Consider the following 22,995-nt stretch of genomic DNA (forward strand, 5'->3'; position numbering starts at 1 on the left):
ATCAATTCCCCAATACCTGTATGTATTTTGCTTAAAGTTGAACAACTATTTAGATAAGTATCCCTTTCTGAAGAATGTCTCTGCGTAAGATTTGAGGTCTCTATTGCAGGTAAAGCCACTTTTGAATTCTGTCAGTGATTTCACTTGAATCACAACAGCTTTCCATTTCAAGACTTGATACAGATCATTTTGTCTGTGAATTATACTTACATAAATATTTCCCGACAGACGGTGCTTTTTTTCCCCATTCTTTTAATATTTTTCCATACATTTCAATAAAATCTTTTCCCATCCTTCTTTCCCCAAACACACACACATCCTCTGTACCAATAAATAAATACTAACTCAACCACCTGTGCATAATACATTTATACAACCTATGGATCCTTACAAATGATAATGCATTCATTAATATATTACACACAGGTGACTCAGTTACCCTGGTCTCTATCTGGAAGGCTCCATAAACAGAACAAAGAGACAACGCACCCAGTAATACTGGAGTGGATTAACATCACATAAGCCATTTCTGCTTTACCTTACACAGTTCAAGTGTTTGGGGTCATTCATGTATAAAGCTAATGGAGTCCTATTTGTGTGGTATTGTGAAATGTTTCACTGTATGACACAATCACCTCATTCAAACGGAAATTAGGTCAGGGTACGATTTCAAATACCACTGATGGGACCAACAGAAGGTTTTCAGAGACACTATCCACTTGTCTTTTTCATAGCAATACTCTGAGACCTTCCAATCAAATTCTCTCATTTAAACTAACCTGGGGCCTCATTTATCAAATGTGCCACTTTCTCCCCCTTAAAGATATATATTTTTAAATTGTTTAATACATTTGAATTTGCTGGAAAGTGTGAGTATCTCCCAAGTACAGCTCAGGCCATGTGTACGTCTGGTGGTTGATCAACTGTATTGCACACATTGTTCTTATGGGGAAATGGAGATGGTTTTGATGCACAAGAATTATAATGGCATATTAAAACAAAACATGATACTAATGATAACACAGATGCATTTAGTAAGGAGATCTCAGAGAAGCATGTAGCCTAATATGTTACTTTACTTTTATTATATTAGGCATCTCTCCTTTTCTGACTTAACTGGTTCATTCCTGCTGCATAACTAATGAGGATACCATTTATCCATCCCTCAATAGCAGAGCATGCTCAAAAGTAAATAGACCGGTAGCCTATTTAAAATATTTGACAGTATAGGTAGGCTACAGTAATGCTGTGCAGTAGGAGCACAACATCTTAGCCTATTAAATCTCAGAGCCACCAAGGCAGAAGATATAAAACACTATGTATTGATAAAAGAAAATATTGAACAACAATTAATCTTCTACATAAAAGTGTGGGCTGAAACATTTACTTTTAAAATGACTCAAAATGGGCACGGCCACGGCATTTAAAGTTTGAAAAAGTCACTGCAAGAGATGAACAGATTTGGTCTACCTCTCTACAGAAATGTGATGCAACTTGCCATTGCGTTTTTCTTTCAGGAACTATCACGGCCCAGTTCCAACATCTCCAAATCATACCGTGATACCGATATCTCCAAATTGTTACCGTGAATGAGGGCATTTTCCAAGCGGAGTTGCAAAGCTCGTTCACGAGCACAAATATAGTAATATAGCTCTAGTTTATCAATGAAAACATATATGCATGTGACAGTTTGTAGGATTTGCATGGGCAACTATTTATCTCCACGTACGCCAGAATTGAGTGAGATAAATGAGGTCCCGGGTATCTAGCAATTCCCTCCTGGAAAACCTGTTTCATTGTCAATGCAGTTGGTGGAAACTCACTTGAGGAATCAAACTCCTCTCTGAATACAGTCATTCATTAAAATGTCACAAGTGAAGTGCCAAAGACAAAACAAAAGAGAGAGACTAAGTTGACGTTGGACTTCCACCACGCGTTGCTTTGTTCTGGACACAGGAAAAGCCGTTCCAGCATTCAAAAATATATAAACACATTAAACTAGATTTATAAATGTTCATCCCTCATTAACATCCTACAGTCCATTAGTCTACATACGGTGCACCAGTATTAGAAAACACTATGAAGCCCCGTTTGTTTGTCCTGTATGAACAGTCATGCGTTACAACTGGAGTTAAGTTAAACAATATAAAATTACCCCACCCCCCCTCTCCAAACACCAGAACATTGTCATCTCTGTATGACTCTATAATAATTATAATAAACATCTGATTCCCCCCACACAAAGCCATGATTAAAACTACAACTATAGAAAAAAAAAACAGTTTTGTCATGCTACTGTGATACACTAAGAACAGTCCGTAGGCAAGATGGTCAAGAACGGTTGTGAAGTGACAATAACAAGATACCAAGCGTGGCAACATGATACTAGACATGTCATCAACTGGGTATATGGCTCGTTGCAAATAGCGTGGCGCCATTTTGATGAATGCAAGAGCAAAATTTGCAACAACAAAAAAAAACTCTTGTTTTAGACTTTGACCAGGGTTTGTTCTCTACCCCAAACCACCCCCTTTTCCCAATCCCACCAACAACCCCCTGTCCTATCCCAAGCAGTCGCAATGGCGCACACACACACACACACACACACACTCTCAAGTCTTTTGTTGTCATAAGGGGACCTCCAGGAGCTTTTTGTGGAGGTACTGCTTCACCTCCTCTATGCCATTCAGCTTCTCCAGCTCGTGATAGGGCAGCTGTGGAAGAGGATAGAGAAAACCCAGAGAGAAATGAGTTAAACTAAACAGTGGTACGTACTACCTTATTTTGGCACAGTGGACCGTTAGTTGTCCCTGGTGCCAATTACCGCTTAGATGGATGATTAAGGGAAATGTGGTTGTAAGATGGTGGAAATGAGGGTTGTTCGCAATGGAGGCAGTTGAGGGGAGGACGGCTCATAATAATGTCTGGAACGGAGCAAACGGAATGGCATCAAACCATGTGTTTGATGTATTGGATACCATTCCACTGATCCCGCTCCAGCCATTACCACAAGTCCGTCCTCCCCAATTAAAAGGTGTCGCTAACCTCTTGTGGTTGTATGATGGTAATGGCTCACCTGCAGAATGACATATCCCAGGAGCAACAGATGACGGTCCCTCATGGCTCGGGAGCCCACCAGCACCTCAGAGTTGTGACAGTAGTGCCACTTGTCATTCACCGACATGACCACTCTGAAAGAAGAAAGTTGAATTTCGCAATTAAATAGTTCTCTAATTTTGAAATAAATTACTTATCACACAAGTGACGAAAGATGGTAGACAAATACCGGTGTCTGCCATGAAGACGAGTCACGATTTTCCCAGCAAAACCATCTTTCTGAAAGTTATTTGCTAGCTAGCATTGCTCCACCAAAGAAGCATAATCAAGCGCTTCGTAGTTGGGTAGTATGTATAAAATCACTAACTACAAATCCTTGGTTCTCTATAGAACTTTCAGATTCCATCAGCACTGACCTCTTAACTTGTCGCTGGTCCCCCACTGCCCTCTCTGTGTCGGTTCGATCGGCCGGGTGCAGCCCCACGTCCCCGGCCAACCCCTCATAGAAGACAGGGAGCTCGCAGTCGGGCCCATGATTACCTGGCCCCACCTGCACCCCTCCCTCGTCCTCCAGGATCTTCCCAATAGAGAACTGGAAAAGAGAAACCGGGGCAGCTGTGGTGGATCCTCCTACCCCGGAGGCCATTGGCTGGGCTAGGCTGTCAGAGGGAGGGCTGCTGAGCGTGGAGCTGTCCTGGCTCTCCAGAGAGTGCTCCTTGGCCAGGCTGGAGTAGTAGTCAGCAGGCGTGTAGTAAGTGTTGTAGTCAAGTGGGCCCCCGCCGTTAGGGCCTGCCCTCTGGGCCGAGCCAGGGTTTTCCCCGCGCTGCATGTGGTGTGGCAGGAGGGTCACCGACTCGTCCCCTCCGACAGGTCGCTGGTCCCCCCCTTCCTCTAGTGGGGCGAAGGGGGAGAACTTTTGAAAGTCTGTAGCGAGGGCCGTCACAGCCACGGATCCCTCTGGGGCTTTGTGGGAAACACCTAGGGAGGCCCCTGCCTGGATAGGGAGAACCTGGCCAGAGCTGTCAATCCACAGCAGGAAGTCTACAAAGGATTGTGAATATACAGAGGTTTAGGGTTGCAACATTTTCATTTATTTAACCTTTATTTAACTAGGCAAGTCTGTTAGGAAACAAATTCTTATTTACAATGACGGCCACCAGCCAAACCCGGACGACGGTGAGCCTATTGTACGCCGCACCCTATGGGACTCCCAATCACGGCCGGTTGTGATACAGCCTGTATTTGAACCAGGGTGCCTGTAGTGACCTTAAGCACTGAGATGCAGTGTCTTAGACCGCTGCGCCACTCGGGAGATCCATTTGACAGTAATCGTATAATTATGAAGAGAAGTCAAATAAAAAAATACCCACAAGCTTTTTTTCCTCCATCATCTGTATGCCTGACCCAGAATTAGCTCTAGAACAGTTCAAATCTATTTTTCATCATCTCTCTGGCAGACAAACACACTCCCTTTAAAAACAACTTAAGAGTAAAATAAAATAAAAAATAATCCTTGGTTCTCTATAGAACTGTCAGATCTCATGAGAAATCAGGCCTGGGCCAAGGCTAGAAAAACACGGTTGCTGGTTGGTAGCTTGTCAGGCAATTGAGAAATAGATGTACTTCCTCAATCATGATGTAAGTTTCGTCAACATCCAGTAAATCTTTGTTTAAAAAAAAATGTAAAAAAATGTAAAAAGAGGAGAAGAAATCTAAATCATTCAGACAACATTCATTCTGGTTATTGACTATGGCGATATCGTCTATATGAATGTAGCTTCTACTCTATTGAAGCCATTGGACACAATGCGCATTGTGCTTTATTGTAGCCAATAGGCTGAGGACAGATCATTGCATATTTTATCAGAAAGTAGGCTGGGCCTCTTTGAAGTCTTGCATTCTTTTTTTTTATCAATAAAGCCATCTTGGATAAACCTCCGCCATACCGTACCTGTCTGAAGGTTAACAATGAGGTAAGTTACCAGACCCGAACTCAGGGATGGCTAACCCTGGAGATAGATCCCTTCAATCTCAACCGAATTAGGTAAATCTGCTTTTCGCTTTTTTTTTTCTTGCTCGTCTCATGTAGAATGATCTGGAAAACTCCTTAAAAGCTGGTGGAGTTGGTGCCTCTTGGGTAATTCAGGCAGATGTTTGAGGTCCTTTTACTGAACAATGCGGCAGGGTAGCCTAGTGGTTAGAGCGTTGGACTAGTAACCGAAAGGTTGCAAGTTCAAATCCCCGAGCTGACAAGGTACAAATCTGTCGTTCTGCCCCTGAACAGGCAGTTAACCCACTGTTCCTAGGCCGTCATTGAAAATAAGAATTTGTTCTTAACTGACTTGCCTAGTAAAATAAAGGTAAAAAATATATATATATATGATTGTTTAGCTTTTCCTGTTTCGTGTGTAGTGTGTATAGATATAATTTTATTTAACTAGGGAAGTCGGTTAACAAATTCTTATTTACAATGATGGCCTACCCCGGCCAAACCTGAACGACGCTGGTCCAATTGTGCGCTGCCCTATGGGACTGTGATACAGCCTGGATTCAAACCAGGGACTGTAGTGACGCTTCTTGCACTAAGATGCAGTGCCTTAGACCGCTGCGCCACTCGGGAGCCCATAGACATGTAGAGTGTTGCCGTGTGTATAGCTATGTAGAGCGTAATTGTTGTTTATCGATGTGTTCACACAAGCCTCATCTGCGAAAGATCGTGGTCTCAGCATTGACTGCCTGCTTAAATAAAAATGTTTCCCCTAATATTCCTCAGGTTTCTGTAATTGTACAACCCCAAAGGAGGTTACAGTACTACAGAATAAATAAAAAAATACACCATTGTGTTCAGTAACAGTCTTAAGAGTGGCCTTTGAACAAACATCAGAGCGTGTGTTAAATTCAGTGTACCTGTGTAATAACCAGGGGCCAGAACCTCGTCTTGTTTGTATCCATGCTCTCCAACCAACTGTCTGAGGGCTTCAGCAACAAGACCCCTGTAGCTGTGAAACACACAAACATACTTTGAGATTCACTGGAATTCGCAATGAAAAAAGGCAGACGTAAATAGAAACTTTCAAAAATAGAATGCCACCTAACAGTTAGTCAACCGATCACCCTAGTACTGCACCGTACCTGTATTTGCGATTGACCTCGTCAGCGGTCAGCGCGTGGTCAAACATGAGCACCTTGTGCGTGTCCTGGAGCCGTGGACCGGTGTAGTCCCTGAATTCCAGCTCCACCGCCGCGTCCAACAGAGACAGGTAGCGACGCACGATCAGAGCGTAAGGGCTGTCTACAAATGGGGGGGGGGGGGGGGCAATAAAAATAGACATGAGCAACGGTCTAAAATCACCAAACATGAAAATGAAGCACATCGGAGTGAGTTGAGGTATGTGGGGGTAATATTCAACTTCATGCATCAAATGTGTGTGTGTATAATATATATTATATACACACACACACGTATGTATATATACATTTAGAAGTAGACTTTTTCCATATTTAGTTACATTACAGCCTTATTCTAAATTGATTAAATTGTTCCCTCCCCCCCCCTCAATCTACACATAATACCCCATAATGACAAATCAAAAACTAAAATATCACATTTACATAAGTATTCAGACCCTTTACTCAGTACTTTGTTGAAGCACCTTTGGCAGCGATTACAGCCACAAGTCTTCTTGGGTATGACACTACAAGCTTGGCACACCTGTATTTGGGGAGTTTCTCCCATTCTTCTCTGCAGATCCTCTGAAGCTCTGTCAGGTTGGATGGGAAGCGTTGCTGCACAGCTATTTTCAGGTCTCTCCAGAGATGTTCGATCAGGTTCAAGTCTGGGCCACACAAGGACACTCAGAAACTTGTCCCAAAGCCACTCCTGCATTGTCTTGGCTGTGTGGAGCAGGTTTTCATCAAGGATCTCGCTGTACTTTGCTCTGTTCATCTTTGCCTCGATCCCGACTAGTCTCCCTGCTACTGAAAAACATCCCCCACAGCATGATGCCACCAGGTTTCCTCCAGATGTGACGCTGGCATTAAGGTCAAAGAGTTTAATCTTGGTTTCATCAGACCAGAGCATCTTGTTTCACATGGTCTGATAGTCTTTAGGTGCCTTTTGGCAAACTTCAAGTGGGCTGTCATGTGCCTTTTACTGAGGAGTGGCTTCCGTCTAGCCACTCTACCATAAAGGCCTGGAGTGCTGGTGGAGTGCTGAAGAGATGGTTGTCCTTCTGGAAGGTTCTCCCATCTACACAGAGGAACTCTAGAGCTCTGTCAGTGACCATCGGGATCTTGGTCACATCCCTGACCAAGGCACTTCTCCCCAATTGCTCAGTTTGGATGGATGGCCAGCTCTCGAACTTCTTCCATTTAAGAATGATGGAGGCCACTGTGTTCTTGGGGACCTTCAATGCTGCAGAAATGTTTTGGTACCCCTTCCCCAGATCTGTGCCTCGACTCAATCCTGTCTCGGAGTGCTACGGACAATTCCTTCGACCTCATGGTTTGGTTTTTACTCTGAAATGCAATGTCAACTGTGGGACTTCATATAGACAGGGATGTGCCTTTCCAAATCATGTCCAATCAATTTAATTTACCACAGGTGGACTCCAATCAACTTGTAGACACAGCTCAAGGATGCTCAATGGAAACAGGATGCACATGAGCTCAATTTCGAGTCTCATAGCACTACTTATGTAAATAAGGTATGTTCATTTTAGGCTGTAACGTAACAAAATGTGGAAAAAGTCAAGGGGTCTGAATACTTTCTGAAGGCACTGTATACATACATTTATATCAGCAGATGTCAAAGTGATATACAGAAACCCAGCCTAAAAACGCGAACAGTAAGCAAAGCAGATGTAGAAGCACCGTGACTAGGGAAAAAAACTCCCTAGAAAGGAAGAAACCTAGATAAGACTCAGGCTCTGAGGGAGATTCTAAGAGTACATAGCCATTAAGGCCAGACTGTTCTTTAATTAGTCATGCAAACAGTACTCTGCTTATCTTAAATCGACGTAAGCATACATCGATTAAAACATCTAGATATTGGATTTTTTGTTGTTGTTGAATTATTGTAAAAAAATAAATATATTTCAAATCAGAGTACCAGCTGTGTATTTGTTCTGTTCATAAGCTAGCGTGACCAGCACGAGGCTCCATCTTTTGCGCTAGTGAAGCGAGTATGGAAAATGTCAAAGTTTGCACATTAGAAATAGTTCACATACAAATGCTATGTCCCAACTCATTACCCAATTATACTTCCCAAACGTTTATTTTAATTGGTGATTTTCTGCATTTATCAGAGTGCGATTAGGGTAGCCTGATCTCAGATGGGTCCATGGAAACTTTTAGGGAAATCGTTTTCTTGAAAAGCATGAAAACATTTTAAATCAAACTATTATTATCTTAATCTGAATATTCAAAACAATCGTATTATTGAACACATGTAAACATACTCCTTAGTTATTCATTTGTCTTGAGATTTAAAATTGTATTTATTGTATTTATATTGTGTCTACTGAAAGGGGCCAGTCGAAAAAACAAATGAAACATAGCTGCTCTTTGATGTTGCTTGATCGCTGTGTGCGTCTCCCCACTTACTGGTGACGTTGCTGATGAAGGCGGTGGAGAAGACCTTGTGCAGCACCAGGCCAGGGAAGTGGCCCAGCTGGAACAGGGACATGAGGATGTTGACTGTGGCTAGCGGGGAGCTTAGGGCCTTTAGCTCCAGCACCACTTCCAGCTTGGAGAAGAACTGGACCTCGTTGGACGGCCGGTAGCTCATCCGGCTGAAGGGGAACACAAGCTTTTGGATTACCTTGTGGAGAAATAAAAGAGAGAAACCCATTATCGTGATATTACCTTTATTATTATGATACTAACTACTAAGTATCGCGCGCGATAACTGCTTCAATCAAACCCATATCAACTGCATTTTCCCACCAGAGTTTCCACCAAATTGACTTGATGCAGATAAAAAGCTGTGCGTGACGACGTAGTGCACATAAAAATAACTTTTGCGGTTAAATTCCCACCTGCTGGGGGGTTTCTGTCGCATTTTCAACTCTACTGATTGTTTTGTCACCCAAAACAAAATGCTGCCGTATAAATTTTAAAGACTCAATCATGGACACTCTTACTGACAGTTGTGGCTGCTTTGCGTGATGTATTGTTGTCTATACCTTCTTGCCCTTTGTGCTGTTGTCTGTGCCTAACAATGTACCCGTTTGTGCTGCTGCCATGTTGTAGTCACGTGGTGTCGCTTACCATGCTGTGTTGCTACCATGCTGTGTTGCTACCATGCTGTGTCGCTACCGTGCTGTGTCGCTACCATGCTGTGTCGCTACCATGCTGTGTCGCTACCGTGCTGTGTTGCTACCGTGCTGTGTTGCTACCGTGCTGTGTTGCTACCGTACTGTGTTGCTACCGTACTGTGTTGCTACCGTACTGTGTTGTCGTCTTAGGTCTCTCTCTATGTAGTGTTGTGTTGTCTCTCGTCGTGATGTGTTTTGTCATATAATTTTATTTCATTTATTTTTAATACCAACCCCCATCCTTGCAGGATTCCTTTTGCCTTATTGTAGGCAGTCATTGTAAATAAGAATAGGTTCTTAACTGACTTGCCTAGTTAAAGGTCAGGTGAAATAAAAAAAAATATGGGCCCACTCTGGTCTTTGTACCAGTGGAGTATCCTCAGAGGAGGAAAGGGAGGACCATCCTCCTCAGTGAACTTCAGAAACATAGTGAAAGTTTAGATAAAACTATACTAAATACATTCACGTCACCCAATAATTTATTAAAACACACTGTTTTGCAATGAACGTCTACAGTAGCCTCAACAGCACTCTGTGGGGTAGCACCATCGTGCAGCCCGAGAACAGCTAGCTTCCGTCCTCCTCTGGGTACACCGACTACAATACAAAACCTTGGAGGCTCATGGTTCTCACCCCCTTCCATAGACTTACACAGTAATTATGACAACATCCGGAGGACGACCTCCAACCTTATCAGAGCTCTTGTATCATGAACTTACATGTCCACCCAATCAAAGGATCAGAGAATAAATCTAGTACTACAAAAAGACCACCGTGTCTAACATATTTTGTTTTGTTTCAATCAGGTCTTTAGTGATTTTTTTTTTATCCAACATGTACTTTACTCACATAAAAAAGGTTGGATGGAAACCTGGTTATTGATAGCTTCTACTATGGAGTAGTGGCCACCCTTTACACTCTAGAATGCCTTTCAAACCAATCAGAAACAAGAATTCAACAATGCCATGGTATAAGAACCCATAATGTGTGTAAATAAACAGCACTTTATTTCAGGTGTAATAGCCCTCATATAGCCCAATAATAACCAATAAACACTGCACCCGAGTCGCTCAACAGCTGTTTAAACATAAGACAGAGATTTTGTAGATGAGTGGGACACCTTACCTTGCTATCCAGGTATTCTCCCTTCTTGACCAGGAAATCAGCGATGGTGTCGAGGAGTCGAGTCTCTCTGAGCCGGTGGCGGGCGATGTATTTGGCAATGAGGGCCATGGTGTATGGGGTTATGCTGTCCACTTTTTTAGGCAGCTCCTCTATTAGGAAAAGACCAGGTTATCTTGGGAATGATAGAAAGATGGAGAAAGCGACAGATTAAAACAGCTGTCAGAGAATGGCAGAAGAGCAGAGGAGAGGAAAACTCACCAGCCAGGCTGCACACAAACCTCTCCTGTCTGTTCTGGTAGAATAGGTGGGAGCTGAAGATGATCTCCAGGCTCTTGTTACTAGCCTCGCGTACGCAAGTAGCCAGCATCTCGTCCAGCAGCGCCATCTCCTGGTCGCGCACGCCACTTACGCTAGCCAGTGTGTGCTTGACCAGTCGGAGGATCTTCCTGTTGGTAGGTTGTGCGGGACAATGGTGGAATTTGGTATCATGATAACATCCATTATCGCGATATTACCAAGTATCGTGATACTAATTATACTAAACAAAAATATAAACGCAACATGTAACGTGTTGGTCCCATGTTTCATGAGCTGAAATACAAGATCCCTGAAATTTTACATACACACAAAAAGCTCATTTCTCTACATTTTTTGGCACAAATGTGTTCATGTCCCTGTGAGCATTTCTCATTTGCCAAAGGCACATGACAGTCCACTTTGAGTTCACCAAAAGGCACCTAAAGACTATCAGACCATGAGAAACCAAATTCTCTGGTCTGATGAAACCAAGATGGAATGCTTTAGCCTGAATGCCAAGCGTCACGTCTGGAGGAAACCTGGCAAGATCCCTACCGTGAAGCATGGTGGTGGCAGTATCATGCTGTGGGGATGTTTTTCAGCGGCAGGGACTGGGAGACGTCAGGATCGAGGCAAAGATGAACGGAGCAAAGTACAGAGATCCTAGATGAAAACCTGCTCCACACAGCCAAGACAATGCAGGAGTGGCTTTGGGACAACTCTCTGAATGTTCTTGAGTGGCCCAGCCAGAACCCGGACTTGAACCCAATCGAACATCTCTGGAGACCTGAAAATTGCTGTGCAGCGACACTCCCCATCCAACCTGACAGAGATTGAGGATCTGCAGAGAAGAATAGGAGAAACTCCCCAAATACAGGTGTGCCAAGCCTGTAACGTCATACCCAAGAAGACGCAAGGCTGTAATCGCTGCCAAAGGTGCTTCAACAAAATACTGAGTAAAGGGTCTGAATACTTGTGTAAATGTGATATCAGTTTATGATTTGTAAAAAATTAGTAAACATTTTTTTTTTTAAACAGTTATTGCTTCGTCATTATGGGGTATTGTGATGTCATTATGGGGTATTGTGATGTCATTATGGGGTATTGTGTGTAGATTGATGAGGAAGAAAACAATGTAATCAATTTTAGAATAAGGCTGTAACATAACAAAATGTGGGAAAAGCGTTGTGGTCTGAATACTTTCTGAAGGCACTGTCGTTTGAGAACTTGGCAGTACGTCAAACCGGCTTCACAACTGCACACAGGAACTGATGAAACTGTGGGTTTGCACAACTGAAGAGGTTCTGCACAGTGTCAGAAACCGTCTCAGGGAAGCTCATCTGCGTGCACGTCGTCCTCACCAGTCTTGACCTGACTGCAGTTTGGCGTCGTAACGAACTTCAGTGTGCAAATGCTCACCTTTGATGGCCACTGGCACGCTGGAGAAATATGTTCTTCACAGATGAATCCTGGTTTCAATTGTACCGGGCAGACATATGGGCAAGTGGTTCTGATGTCAACGTTGTGAACAGAGTGCTCCATGGTGGCGGTGGGGTTATGATATGGGCAGGCATAAACTACAGACAATGAACAAATTACATTTTATCGATGGCAATTTGAATGGGCTGATATTTTGACGAGATCCTGAGGTCCATTGTCGTGCCATTCATTCGCATTTATCACGTCACTTTTCAGCATGATAACGCACAGCCCCATGTCGCAAAGATCTGTACCCAATCCCTTGAGGCTGAAAATGTCCCAGTTTTTCCATGGCCTGCACACTCAGACATGTCACAACATTGAGCATGTTTTGGATGCTCTTGATCGACAGCGTGTTCCAGTTCCCGCTAATATCCAGCAACTTCGCAGTCATTGAAGAGGAGTGGGAAAACATTCCACAGGCCACAATCAACAGCATGAGAATGAGATGTGTCACGCTGCATGAGGTAAATGGTGGTCACACCAGATATTGACTGTTTTTTTTGCTCCACAACCCTACCCTTTTTTTTTTTTAAAGGTTTTTTAAAGTTATGTGAAATCCATAGGGCCTAATAAAATGTATTTTCAATTGACTGATTTCCTTAATGAAATGTAACTCACTCAATTCTTTGAAATCGTTGCATTTATATTTTTGTTCAGTGTACTAAGTATCGCCATAACTGCTTTCATCACAATAACTGACATTTAAAATTACACTCAGGAACAGATCACACCTAGATTGTGTTCAGTAAACAAAAATGGGATGAAAGGTTTTAAAACAGAGGTAGTACCTCTGTAATGCAAGTGCAATAAGAATACTATGTTATTTTTGAAAACATTTCCTCCATTTATGACTATCGATAGTGACCTAGTCGTACTGCATAACTCACATTTCCTCTACTTGGATGGCCTCTTACAGAACAAGAAAACATTTGTCTATTTTACCATGAATGGGTAATCAACCGTCATCCCAACCGTACCTGTTGGCCAGGAGCTGTTCCGGGTTGGGTGGTATATTGGCCACGATCTCGGCCGTTGCAGCCTCACTGGATTGCAGCGAGCGCCACTTGAGGCGGTAGTAGGAGAGCAGCAGGAAGAGGGTCTGCGGGTGACGCTCCCGCTCCAGGTTCTTCTCCAAGCCCGCCAGGCAGGCCTCGGTGAGCGGGTGCTGGCTGCTGGGGTGCAGCTTCATGCTGGAGCTGAACACCATGGACACGTCCTTCTGGTTAAACTGGCCCAGTCGTGATTGGGACTCAGCCTCCAGCACCTGCACTACCCGCGAGTCGCTGGGAAGGCCTGGAGGAGGCGGGAGGTTTAGGGTTTATTTGGCTTACTTAATTTATTTATTTTTCAAGTAATATAAGTCCGTTTAATAGTCCAGACAAGTGCATTCAGTTTTTTTCACATGTACACAAATTATTTTCATATCTATATTCGATACCAAGTGAATACACATATAAAGTAGTAGATGCCATTTCACAATGTTCACATATCCTACATAATATAAAATACTTTGTACTAAAAACACCTGCTGATCATACACTAGCAATATGAAAAAAATCGCGTTCACACTCCCAACAAATCCAAGTATGGGAAACAGAGCTGCCTCCATGCGATCACCTAGACTCACCTAGCGCAGCCACAGATCACCTAGTGCAGCCACAGATCACCTAGACTCACCTAATGCTGCCACAGATCACCTAGACTCACCTAATGCTGCCACAGATCACCTAGACTCACCTAATGCTGCCACAGATCACCTAGACTCACCTAATGCTGCCACAGATCACCTAGACTCACCTAATGCTGCCACAGATCACCTAGACTCACCTAATGCTGCCACAGATCACCTAGACTCACCTAATGCTGCCACATATCACCGAGACTCACCTAATGCTGCCACAGATCACCTAGACTCACCTAATGCTGCCACATATCACCTAGTGCAGCCACATATCACCTAGTGCTGCCACATATCACCTAGACTCACCTAATGCTGCCACAGATCACCTAGACTCACCTAATGCTGCCACAGATCACCTAGACTCACCTAATGCTGCCACAGATCACCTAGACTCACCTAATGCTGCCACAGCGTACAGGCAGTTGACAATGCTGAAGTTGTCAAACTTGGCACAGTCCCTCACAATGGAGTCGCACAGCGTCTGGAAGTCCAGGTGCTCCAAGATCTGTCGACCTTCATTCTCCACTCTTTCTCCTCCACCGACTCCGGGAGAGAGAACCAGGGCTGCATCCGAGCCGCCTCTGCCGCCCCCTCCTCCTCCTCCTCCCCCAGCCCCGGCCTGTAGTAGTTGGCCGATCTTCTGCAGTGCGATGGGGTAATGGTTGTGTGAAATCTTACCTGGGTTCTGCGTCACCCAGCGCAGCACCTCGTCCGCTCTCCGCGAGCGTTCGATCAGCCTCTTCATAGTGAAGAAGGTGTCGTAGCTCATCTTCTCGTGGATGAAGTTCCACGTCTTCTTCTTGTTGTTGCCGGCGGCGCCAACAGTGCCGTGGTGGTGCAGGTGGGCGTGTGTCTGGTAGTGGGGATGCGGGGGGATGGGTGGAGGCAGAGGAGGGGCCATGTGTGGGTGGGGATGGTAGTGTTGGTGGTGGTGGTGACTGTGAAAGTGGGGCCCACGGTGAGGGTCAGGGCGCCCCTGGTAGATGGGCGGGTAGCTGGGAGGTGGAGGAGGCACGTGGTGGGGATGTTGGTGTGGTGGGAGAGGGTGGTGGTGGGGGTGGTTCTCCAGCATGGGCAGACCTCCACCCCCCAGGCCCGGCCGGCGTCCAGGCTTTCCTCCTCCACCACCACCTACTGCGCTGTACAGGCGGGTAGTGTACATGCCGGCGAGGGCGAGAGCGAGGGCGCTAAGGCGGCAGGCGTGTCGCTGGTAGAGGGGCAAAGGGATTATGGTTTCGCAGCTCAGGAGGCCTGGGCTGGAGGACAGCCACAGCATACTACACAGGCTAGTACACCGCTGAGGCACTGCAGACTACACCTACAGGGAGAGAGGAAGGGGTGAAAAGGGAAAGAATTTACTAAACAAAACACACATTCCTAATGAGAATCTGTGTGAGAATACCTGGAGATTCCCATTGTGCGCACACACACACACACCTAAGTGCAAAGCAGTACAGTGACATCAAGTAAATGATTCAAACACTGCACAGGAAACAAGAAAATAGACATTAATGAAAACAAATAGGCTACATTGAGATGAAAACCTTCCTTGAAGGCTGTTCAGACCAAGATCAAAAACTCAGTTGAGCGTGTCAGGATGGATTCATAGATCTGGAAGAACTCTTGTCTCTTCATCAGATGGCATGTTCACGTTCTTCATGTTTGTCTGCACGCTCATCTTGTCTTTCCCTGTTGCTCCAATTTTGCATTTACTTTATGGGATTCACCCCACTAACAACGGTAGCGCCCTTTTCCATCAGCCTCTCTCGCTCTGTCCGGATTTCCTCCTCCTCCAAAGCAGTACCGATCAAATATGACTACTGCATTCGGATGGCCAGATGCTTTGCAATGACGAGCGGATTTGCTTTTGTACATTAAATCTAGCATCTCACAAGTAGGGTTTTCCACAAATGCTTCCAACGTAAAGTCCACGGCTTTATTTTTTATTAGCCTGTGTGTTCATGCAACTTTCAAAACTATTCCACAAAATCTAATAACCTCTCAGGGTGGATGTCACCACATAAGTGTATTTTGAATATCTTGGCACAGCAGAGCTTCAGATTAGGTGACTAGAGCAACTACCATACTCATGGAAAACTAAATCCCGGACGAACACCCATTTCCCAGCAAGAAAAACAAATAATGTCGCAAACAGTCACTGACAACAACCAAAACGGGTGGGTTTTTAGGAGAGGTTCTGAGACACTCATGGGGGTGTCCACTGAAAGCAACAAGTGGAACTGAATTAGATCCTTTGTTCGTACGCCCCGCAGGGCAATTGAACTTAACCCAGAGGCTGCTCCAAGACACCGCCAGCAGAGAATAGGTAATCTAGTCCAACTCAGGAGGCGTGCACAACATCCACCGCTTCCGAGTAATTTACTCGCAAATGTTCCGTCCCTGGACATTAAAGTAGAGCTCAGGGTAAGGATCTCCTTCCACAGAGACATCAGGGACAGTAACATTCTCCGTTTCACAGAATCGTGGCTCTCTGGATATACTGTCTCCGGCCATGCAACCAGCTGGGTTCAGTAAATAGTGCAGACAGGAATAAAGAACTCTCTGCGAAGAAGAAGAAGAGCGATGGTGTATGTTTCATGATTAACTACTCATGGTGTGAATGTGATAATGTACAGGAACTAAAGACCTTTTGTTCACCCGACCTAGAATACCTCACAATCAAATGCCGACCGTATGACCTCCCCAAGAGAATTCTCTCGACTTGATTATTCACGTCATTCTTTAGTGCGTTCTCAAATGGACATTGTTAATTCTGGCTAACTACTTCTATTTCAGAGTGCAGAGTAACTTGTGAATTTACAAACGCTCAACACCTGTTGAATATGGCCTGTGTCAGTATACCCCCCAAAAAAATAATTGTTGCCAGCAGCACAGTTAGTCACCAACGATCTGAATAACATGAAAACAGCTTAACCAGCTCTGCTAGGTTGAGTAAAATGGTCAGAGTGAGGTGTTCTCTCATGTGTCCGGAAGTAACTAGCCGACGTTAGCCAGTTGGCAGTCAAGCACCCAAGCTGTTGTAAGGTCAGAACGCTCGGATCAACCCTACTCCTCAGCCAGAGTGCGTTCTGAACTTGCCGAGAGCGAAGCAATCAGAATTTACGAACACAACGAAAATCGTAAAATGTGTAGCTAGTCATTTGTTATGCTAACAAACTAGCAAGAGGTTGCATAGCAACAAGATCAACTTCCAGTAGACAGGTAAAGATCTGGTACGCGCAAATAAAACGATACCGTTCACTAAAATGAACTAATAGTATATACTCATTAAGTATGTAGTATACAGTATGGGTTATCAAAAAGAAAGGTGGCCCAAGGCACTTCATATAATAAATAAAAATGACTTTATTTGTGTGGCATGTTCAATTATATATTTTTTTTTTACACGTGGTTTCCAATGAACATGCCATAGAAATAAAGGCATTTAAATGTATTATACGAAGAGTGCCTTGGTCCTTCTTTTTGATAACCAATTTACCCCTTTTAAAAAAAAAGAGCCCCTTCTGTCTACCAAAATCTACTATTGTGTACCTTAGCAACGCTTCCCTTCCTCTTTTATTCTACATGTTAGTATGGGTATTTGAACACAGCTATGGAATCACTGGTCACTTTAATAATGTGTACATACCGTTTTACAGTTGAGCCTCACGAGCCAGACGAAGCTAGCTGGCTGCTTATAACGTTTGGGCAACAGGGTTAAATTGCTGACTAGCTATATTCATGAACTGAAGTTAAATTTCAATAGGCGAACAACAAGTGGCAACTTAGCTAATACTTACAAGGATTCTTAAATCATTGCTAAAGATAATGAAAATGACTGCAGGTTTACTGGTCATTGTTTTCAGGCTGGTTGTATTGATGCTAAAGCTAGCTACCCCAGAAGTTACGGTAAAACAAATTATGCTTTATTACCGATGCGGTATTGTAAACACATCGTTCGTGGCCGGTGTTTGCAGACTTTCTTGTACAACTTTGACAGTGCTACTGTATCTTTTTTGACACGCAAAGACCCAAACGGCGTTCCATAGTATGTATGTTGTGAAGCTAATAGCAGTGACGCTATTACTATGCAACTATGTTAGGGAAACATCTGAAAAATAATGCACTTGGTAGTGTGTACCGGTGCTCGACCAGTCGGGCGAAAGCCAACGTCAACCACAACAGAGAACAGTTGATTGTCAAGGGCAATGAATTCCATTATATTGTCTTTAATGGATTTCACCTTTGAGTTGTCTCGCTGAAATATTGTTACTCTTTCAAATGACAGCTCGATCTACACAGCAGACATTGGGGGGCTAGTTTGAGACGCTGTTGCACGTATAGAGCAAAATGTTACGTGGCGTCATTATATAATGTACCTACGTTATATAGGTATGCACGTCAGCCTTAACATCGGTTTTGCACATCGGGGCGTTAAACTAGACAGCGGCTGATACCGATGTTGGCATTTTTTTTTGCCAATTTCGGCCGATTCCAATATGTTAACCGATATATCGTGCATCCCTAGTGTGTATCGTTGTAAATTGTTAGATTTCCCTACACCCGTAATAACATCTGATAAATATGGGTATGTGACCAATTTGATTTGAAAAGACACCCACAAAATGTTCCCAAGAGGCAAACAAAAGAAAACACACCAAACTTAGACAAAAAGATAATCAAAATATAAACAGGGATAAGCAGACAAAGGAATGTTTTTTTATTTTCTTCTAGAACTCAAATAGGGCACACCAACTAAAAGGTGTTGACCCTCCACAACTCTCCAGACAACTGGAGCACTTGGCCAGCCACTTAAATAGCACCTGGACCAGCTCAGGTGAAACACCTTCCGACTAATGAGATGGACAAGCCAGCACAGGTGTAACACATACTGACTAACGAGATGACTGCCCATGTGCTATACATGATAAAGGTCCAACCTCAACATAAACAAAACCTGTAACATCTACCATTTTTCCATTGCAATAATGAGGTCCGACTGAGTTTTGTCTGATATATGGGAGCCTTCACTGACAAAATGAGGTGAGTTATGGGATCTGTCCCAAATGGCCCCCCTTTTCTTTATGTAGTGTACTTCTTTTGACCAGGGAAACACCGAATAGGGTGCCATTTGGGATGCACACATGTGAGTACAACGATAAACCATCCAACTCAGACAGTGAAGGACTAGGCTGTGGGCTAAGAGACTAATTCTATCGACCATAGACTAGTCTGCAGGCTCTGCATTCACAACAGGTCACAGGTAGCCTGCAGCTAGAGGGAGAGAGGGTGAATCCCTCTAAAACAAAGAATGGGGATGAGGGAGGGGAGACCAAGAACCATTCTGAAAATGTGTTAGTGTACACCTGATTGGTGTAACCACCACACCAACTAGACATGTTTGTTAAATGTTTCGTAGCGTGAAAATGTAGGCCACTCAATTGTATTTGTCACATGCGCTGAATACATCAGATGTAGACCTTACCGTGAAATGCTTACTTATAAGCCCTTAACCAACAAGGCTGAATAGTACCAAGTCAATGTAAGGGGATATAGCTTAGTTGCGGTAATATGTACAAGTAGGTAGGGTTAAAGTGATTTATGCATAAATAAACAGCGAGTAGCAGCAGTGTAAAAACAGAGGGGGTGGGTCAACAGTAAAGGTAGCCATTTGATTAGCTGTTCAGCAGTCATGTGTTCACTCATTGGTCAACGAGAGAAACTGTCAGCTTTATAATCTGTCATAGGCAAGTACTACTTCTAATATTTCTGGAGGTAGCCTTAATCCTACAAGTATGCCACCTCCAAATACACAGATTTTATAGCTGATCATTAAACATGTTGACAGGGCAGTATCTTTAGTTGGGCCTAGAATAGAGTCTTCAGTTACATTGCAGTAATGTTAGTTGAGTACAGAGTCAGAAGAAAAAAAAATCCCGTTCGTATACCCAACCCCCCCCCCCCCCCCCCCCGGAGTAAATTTGAACAGGTAACTAACCAAATTTGCCCTACAGCATAAGGAATGTTCCCACTCAACCTTTGACGATTTTCCTCAACTAACTAGTAATGCCATTGTTAGTTGAGCTATCCTGAAAACAAACACCCTATCCAGAAATCAAAGCATAAATGTCTGCAAAAAATCTAAGCGTAGGATATCTAGCATGTTTTAGTCAACTAGTTAGCTACATATACTGTAGCTAACTAGTTAGCAGTAGGACGCTAAATGTCTAAGGCTGCAAATCTAACAAATCAAAGTCAAATTGCATTTATCACATGCGGCGACTAGAACGGGTTACACCAGTGAAATGTGTAAATCATTCAAATTTAGTTAGCTACATCACATTTCCACTGATACTTGCAACACTAACTACTACTAGCAGGGGAAAATCTGCCATTGGCAACAAGTGTCTAAGGGCCGGGGGACATTTCAGATAGTAAGGATAGTTAACTAGGACGGCTACAAGGCGTCAACTGGCCCTGCTACCTAACCATCATATTAAGAAAAAGCTATGGGATTAATATGGTAAACAAGTCAGCTACAATGACAATCACGAACATGTACTTACATGTTTGTCAACGCAAGAGGAATATCCAGATGGGTGTTGCCGTTGAGTATCTCACTGGGAGCAATGACAGTCAGTCTGTCATCTGACCGTGACACTCCCAAGAAGTTAAGCGAAACATAGGAGTGACAGCCAGCCCATCAATTAAAACGTTCACTATATCGGTTGAGCATTTTAACTAATTTACCAAATTTAATTAGCTAGTTAATCGTGGAATACTGTAATTCTTTGGTCATGGACGTCCATTGCAATGACACCGTTTTTTGCAAACTGTCTTGACCTAGGTTTCAATTCGCCTCGCTCTGTCCTCTCTATCCAGGAGCGGATATGGGTTGGTATTATTGACAATGCGTTTGACTTATTCACACTGACACAATATATTATTTTCCCTGGTAGCTCGGACGCACCTACACCGGAAATCGTTTTAAAACGATTGATGACATTTGCCGCAAGAACTGTATTCGGTTTCTCGTCCTCTCATTCTTCACTAGCCGCACTGGTGTCGGCCATCTTCCCAGCATGCAACTTTTTTGGTCTTCTTCTGTTGACGGCTAATGCCAACATTTGGTTCATTACAGCAAAGATTATGGAAATACTGACAAGATGTGCATGTCTCTCCGCCCTAACAATGGGAGTCGTTGTCCTAAATTGCCCAGTGGGCTGTCTAGCTCCCGCCTATCCTTTATTTGGATTGGTGGATCTCTTATTGTCACCCTCTTTTGAATATTCGAGGATTATTGACGTCAACCACATGTATTTAAGGGAGAGATGCAATCCTACTAGCCTCATCTAATCCATAGCCATCTCGAGACAGTGCTGATGTGTGTTTTTCTCATCATTACCAGGATGTCAGGTGTCCTAATTATATCAGTACACTCGTAACAATTTAAGCATTAAGAAATATGTATTCGATTAAATAAACCTCACGTAGAAAATAAGCAATTCATGTTTTTGTTGCTCAAATTCGACACTCATTGACCTCCTTGTTTGACAACACAACGAAAAACGCGACTTGCTGGATGGAGGCCGAGTTGGGCCTCTCTTTCTCTGATCACAGCCACCTACTGGGCTGGAGGGTGTACCTGCTTTTCTGGCAGACTTGAGGCAAAGATTTGCAAAACTACCTCAAGATTGACCAGAGCATGTCGTTTCCATTGGGAGCAGAACAAACAAGGTGGGCAGAGCCAACCGAGGTAGTGAGATCCAATTGGCCGCTCTAGCATTTATTTGCATATTTACATTAGGGAACACCTACTTGCCCTTGCAATCCTAAACAACATTTTTTTTAGACTTTGTCAAAGGGTAGTCCACTCTGTTACATTATAGTTTTGGAAACAGAACTGTATGGAGACCAAATGTCTGTCAATCGATCTTGCTCCATCTTCTCCCCTTGCCGGTCACTGGGCTTCCTCTCATCACCATATTTCATAGTGAGTGGAAATGCCACATTTATACATCTGTCTCATTGTGCAACAGGCACTTCTTTGGTATATAATGGAAGATGAGGGATCAGCCCAGAACTACACGGCAGGACCTGGTCAATGACCTGAAGAGAGCTGGGACCACAGTCTCAAAGAAAACCATTAGTAACACACTACGCCGTCATGGATTAAAATCCTGCAGTGCACGCAAGGTCCCCCAGCTCAAGCCAGCGCATGTCCAGGCCCGTCTGAAGTTTGCCAATGACCATCTGGATGATCCAGAGGAGGAATGGGAGAAGGTCATGTGTTCTGATGAGACAAAAATAGAGCTTTTTGGTCCAAACATGCCGATGCTGTGCTCTGGTCAGATACCTTCTTCCAGTCATAATTTAAATGACGTTTGGCAAACTCCAAGAGCTTGCATCTGTATCTTGGGGTCATTAATGGCTTTCTTCTGGCAACCCTTCCAAAGAGCCTGTGGTTGTGGAGGTGGCATCTGATGGTGCTTTTTTATTTATTTTTTAAACCTGGTGACCCCAAGACGCCACCAAGGCCTGCAATTCTTTCACAGTGATTCTTGGGAATTTTGTTGCTTCTCTCACGATCCTCCTCCCTATCCTTGGGGGCAAAATGCATTTGCGTCCTCTACCCGTGAGGTTAAGGATAAGTATCTGAAGTTCCATGTATAATACTTGTATCTTTTAGCAATGTTTATTATGAGTATTTCTGTAAATTGATGTGGCTCTCTGCAAAATCACCGGATGTTGGAGGCAAAATACACTGCTCAAAAAAATAAAGGGAACACTAAAATAATACATCCTAGATCTGAATGAATGAAATATTCTTATGAAATACTTTTTTCTTTACATAGTTGAATGTGCTGACAAAATCACACAAATTATCAATGGAAATCAAATGGAGGTCTGGATTTGGAGTCACACTCAAAATTAAAGTGGAAAACCACACTACATGCTGATCCAACTTTGATGTAATGTCCTTAAAACAAGTCAAAATTAGGCTCAGTAGTGTGTGTGGCCTCCACGTGCCTGTAT

The 22,995-nt window shown here is 43.6% G+C and overlaps 1 protein-coding gene across 1 annotated transcript; it reads right to left on the reverse strand.

Moving 5' to 3' along the window:
• Positions 1–231: 231 nt before the first annotated feature.
• Positions 232–21,093, reverse strand: fastk (Fas-activated serine/threonine kinase). The gene is made up of 11 exons (XM_020462548.2): positions 20,526–21,093; positions 14,356–15,277; positions 13,256–13,571; positions 10,758–10,945; positions 10,500–10,648; positions 8,662–8,878; positions 6,190–6,349; positions 5,965–6,056; positions 3,474–4,098; positions 3,077–3,191; positions 232–2,714 (listed from the first exon to the last, which is right to left on the reverse strand). Exons 2-11 carry the CDS (start codon positions 15,233–15,235, stop codon positions 2,628–2,630), a joined length of 2,829 nt encoding a protein of 942 aa, XP_020318137.1. The 5' UTR covers positions 15,236–15,277; positions 20,526–21,093; the 3' UTR covers positions 232–2,627.
• Between the last annotated feature and the right edge of the window lie 1,902 nt (positions 21,094–22,995).

This window comes from Oncorhynchus kisutch, linkage group LG27 (assembly GCF_002021735.2).
Source record: "Oncorhynchus kisutch isolate 150728-3 linkage group LG27, Okis_V2, whole genome shotgun sequence".
NCBI classification, from domain to species: Eukaryota; Metazoa; Chordata; class Actinopteri; order Salmoniformes; family Salmonidae; genus Oncorhynchus; species Oncorhynchus kisutch.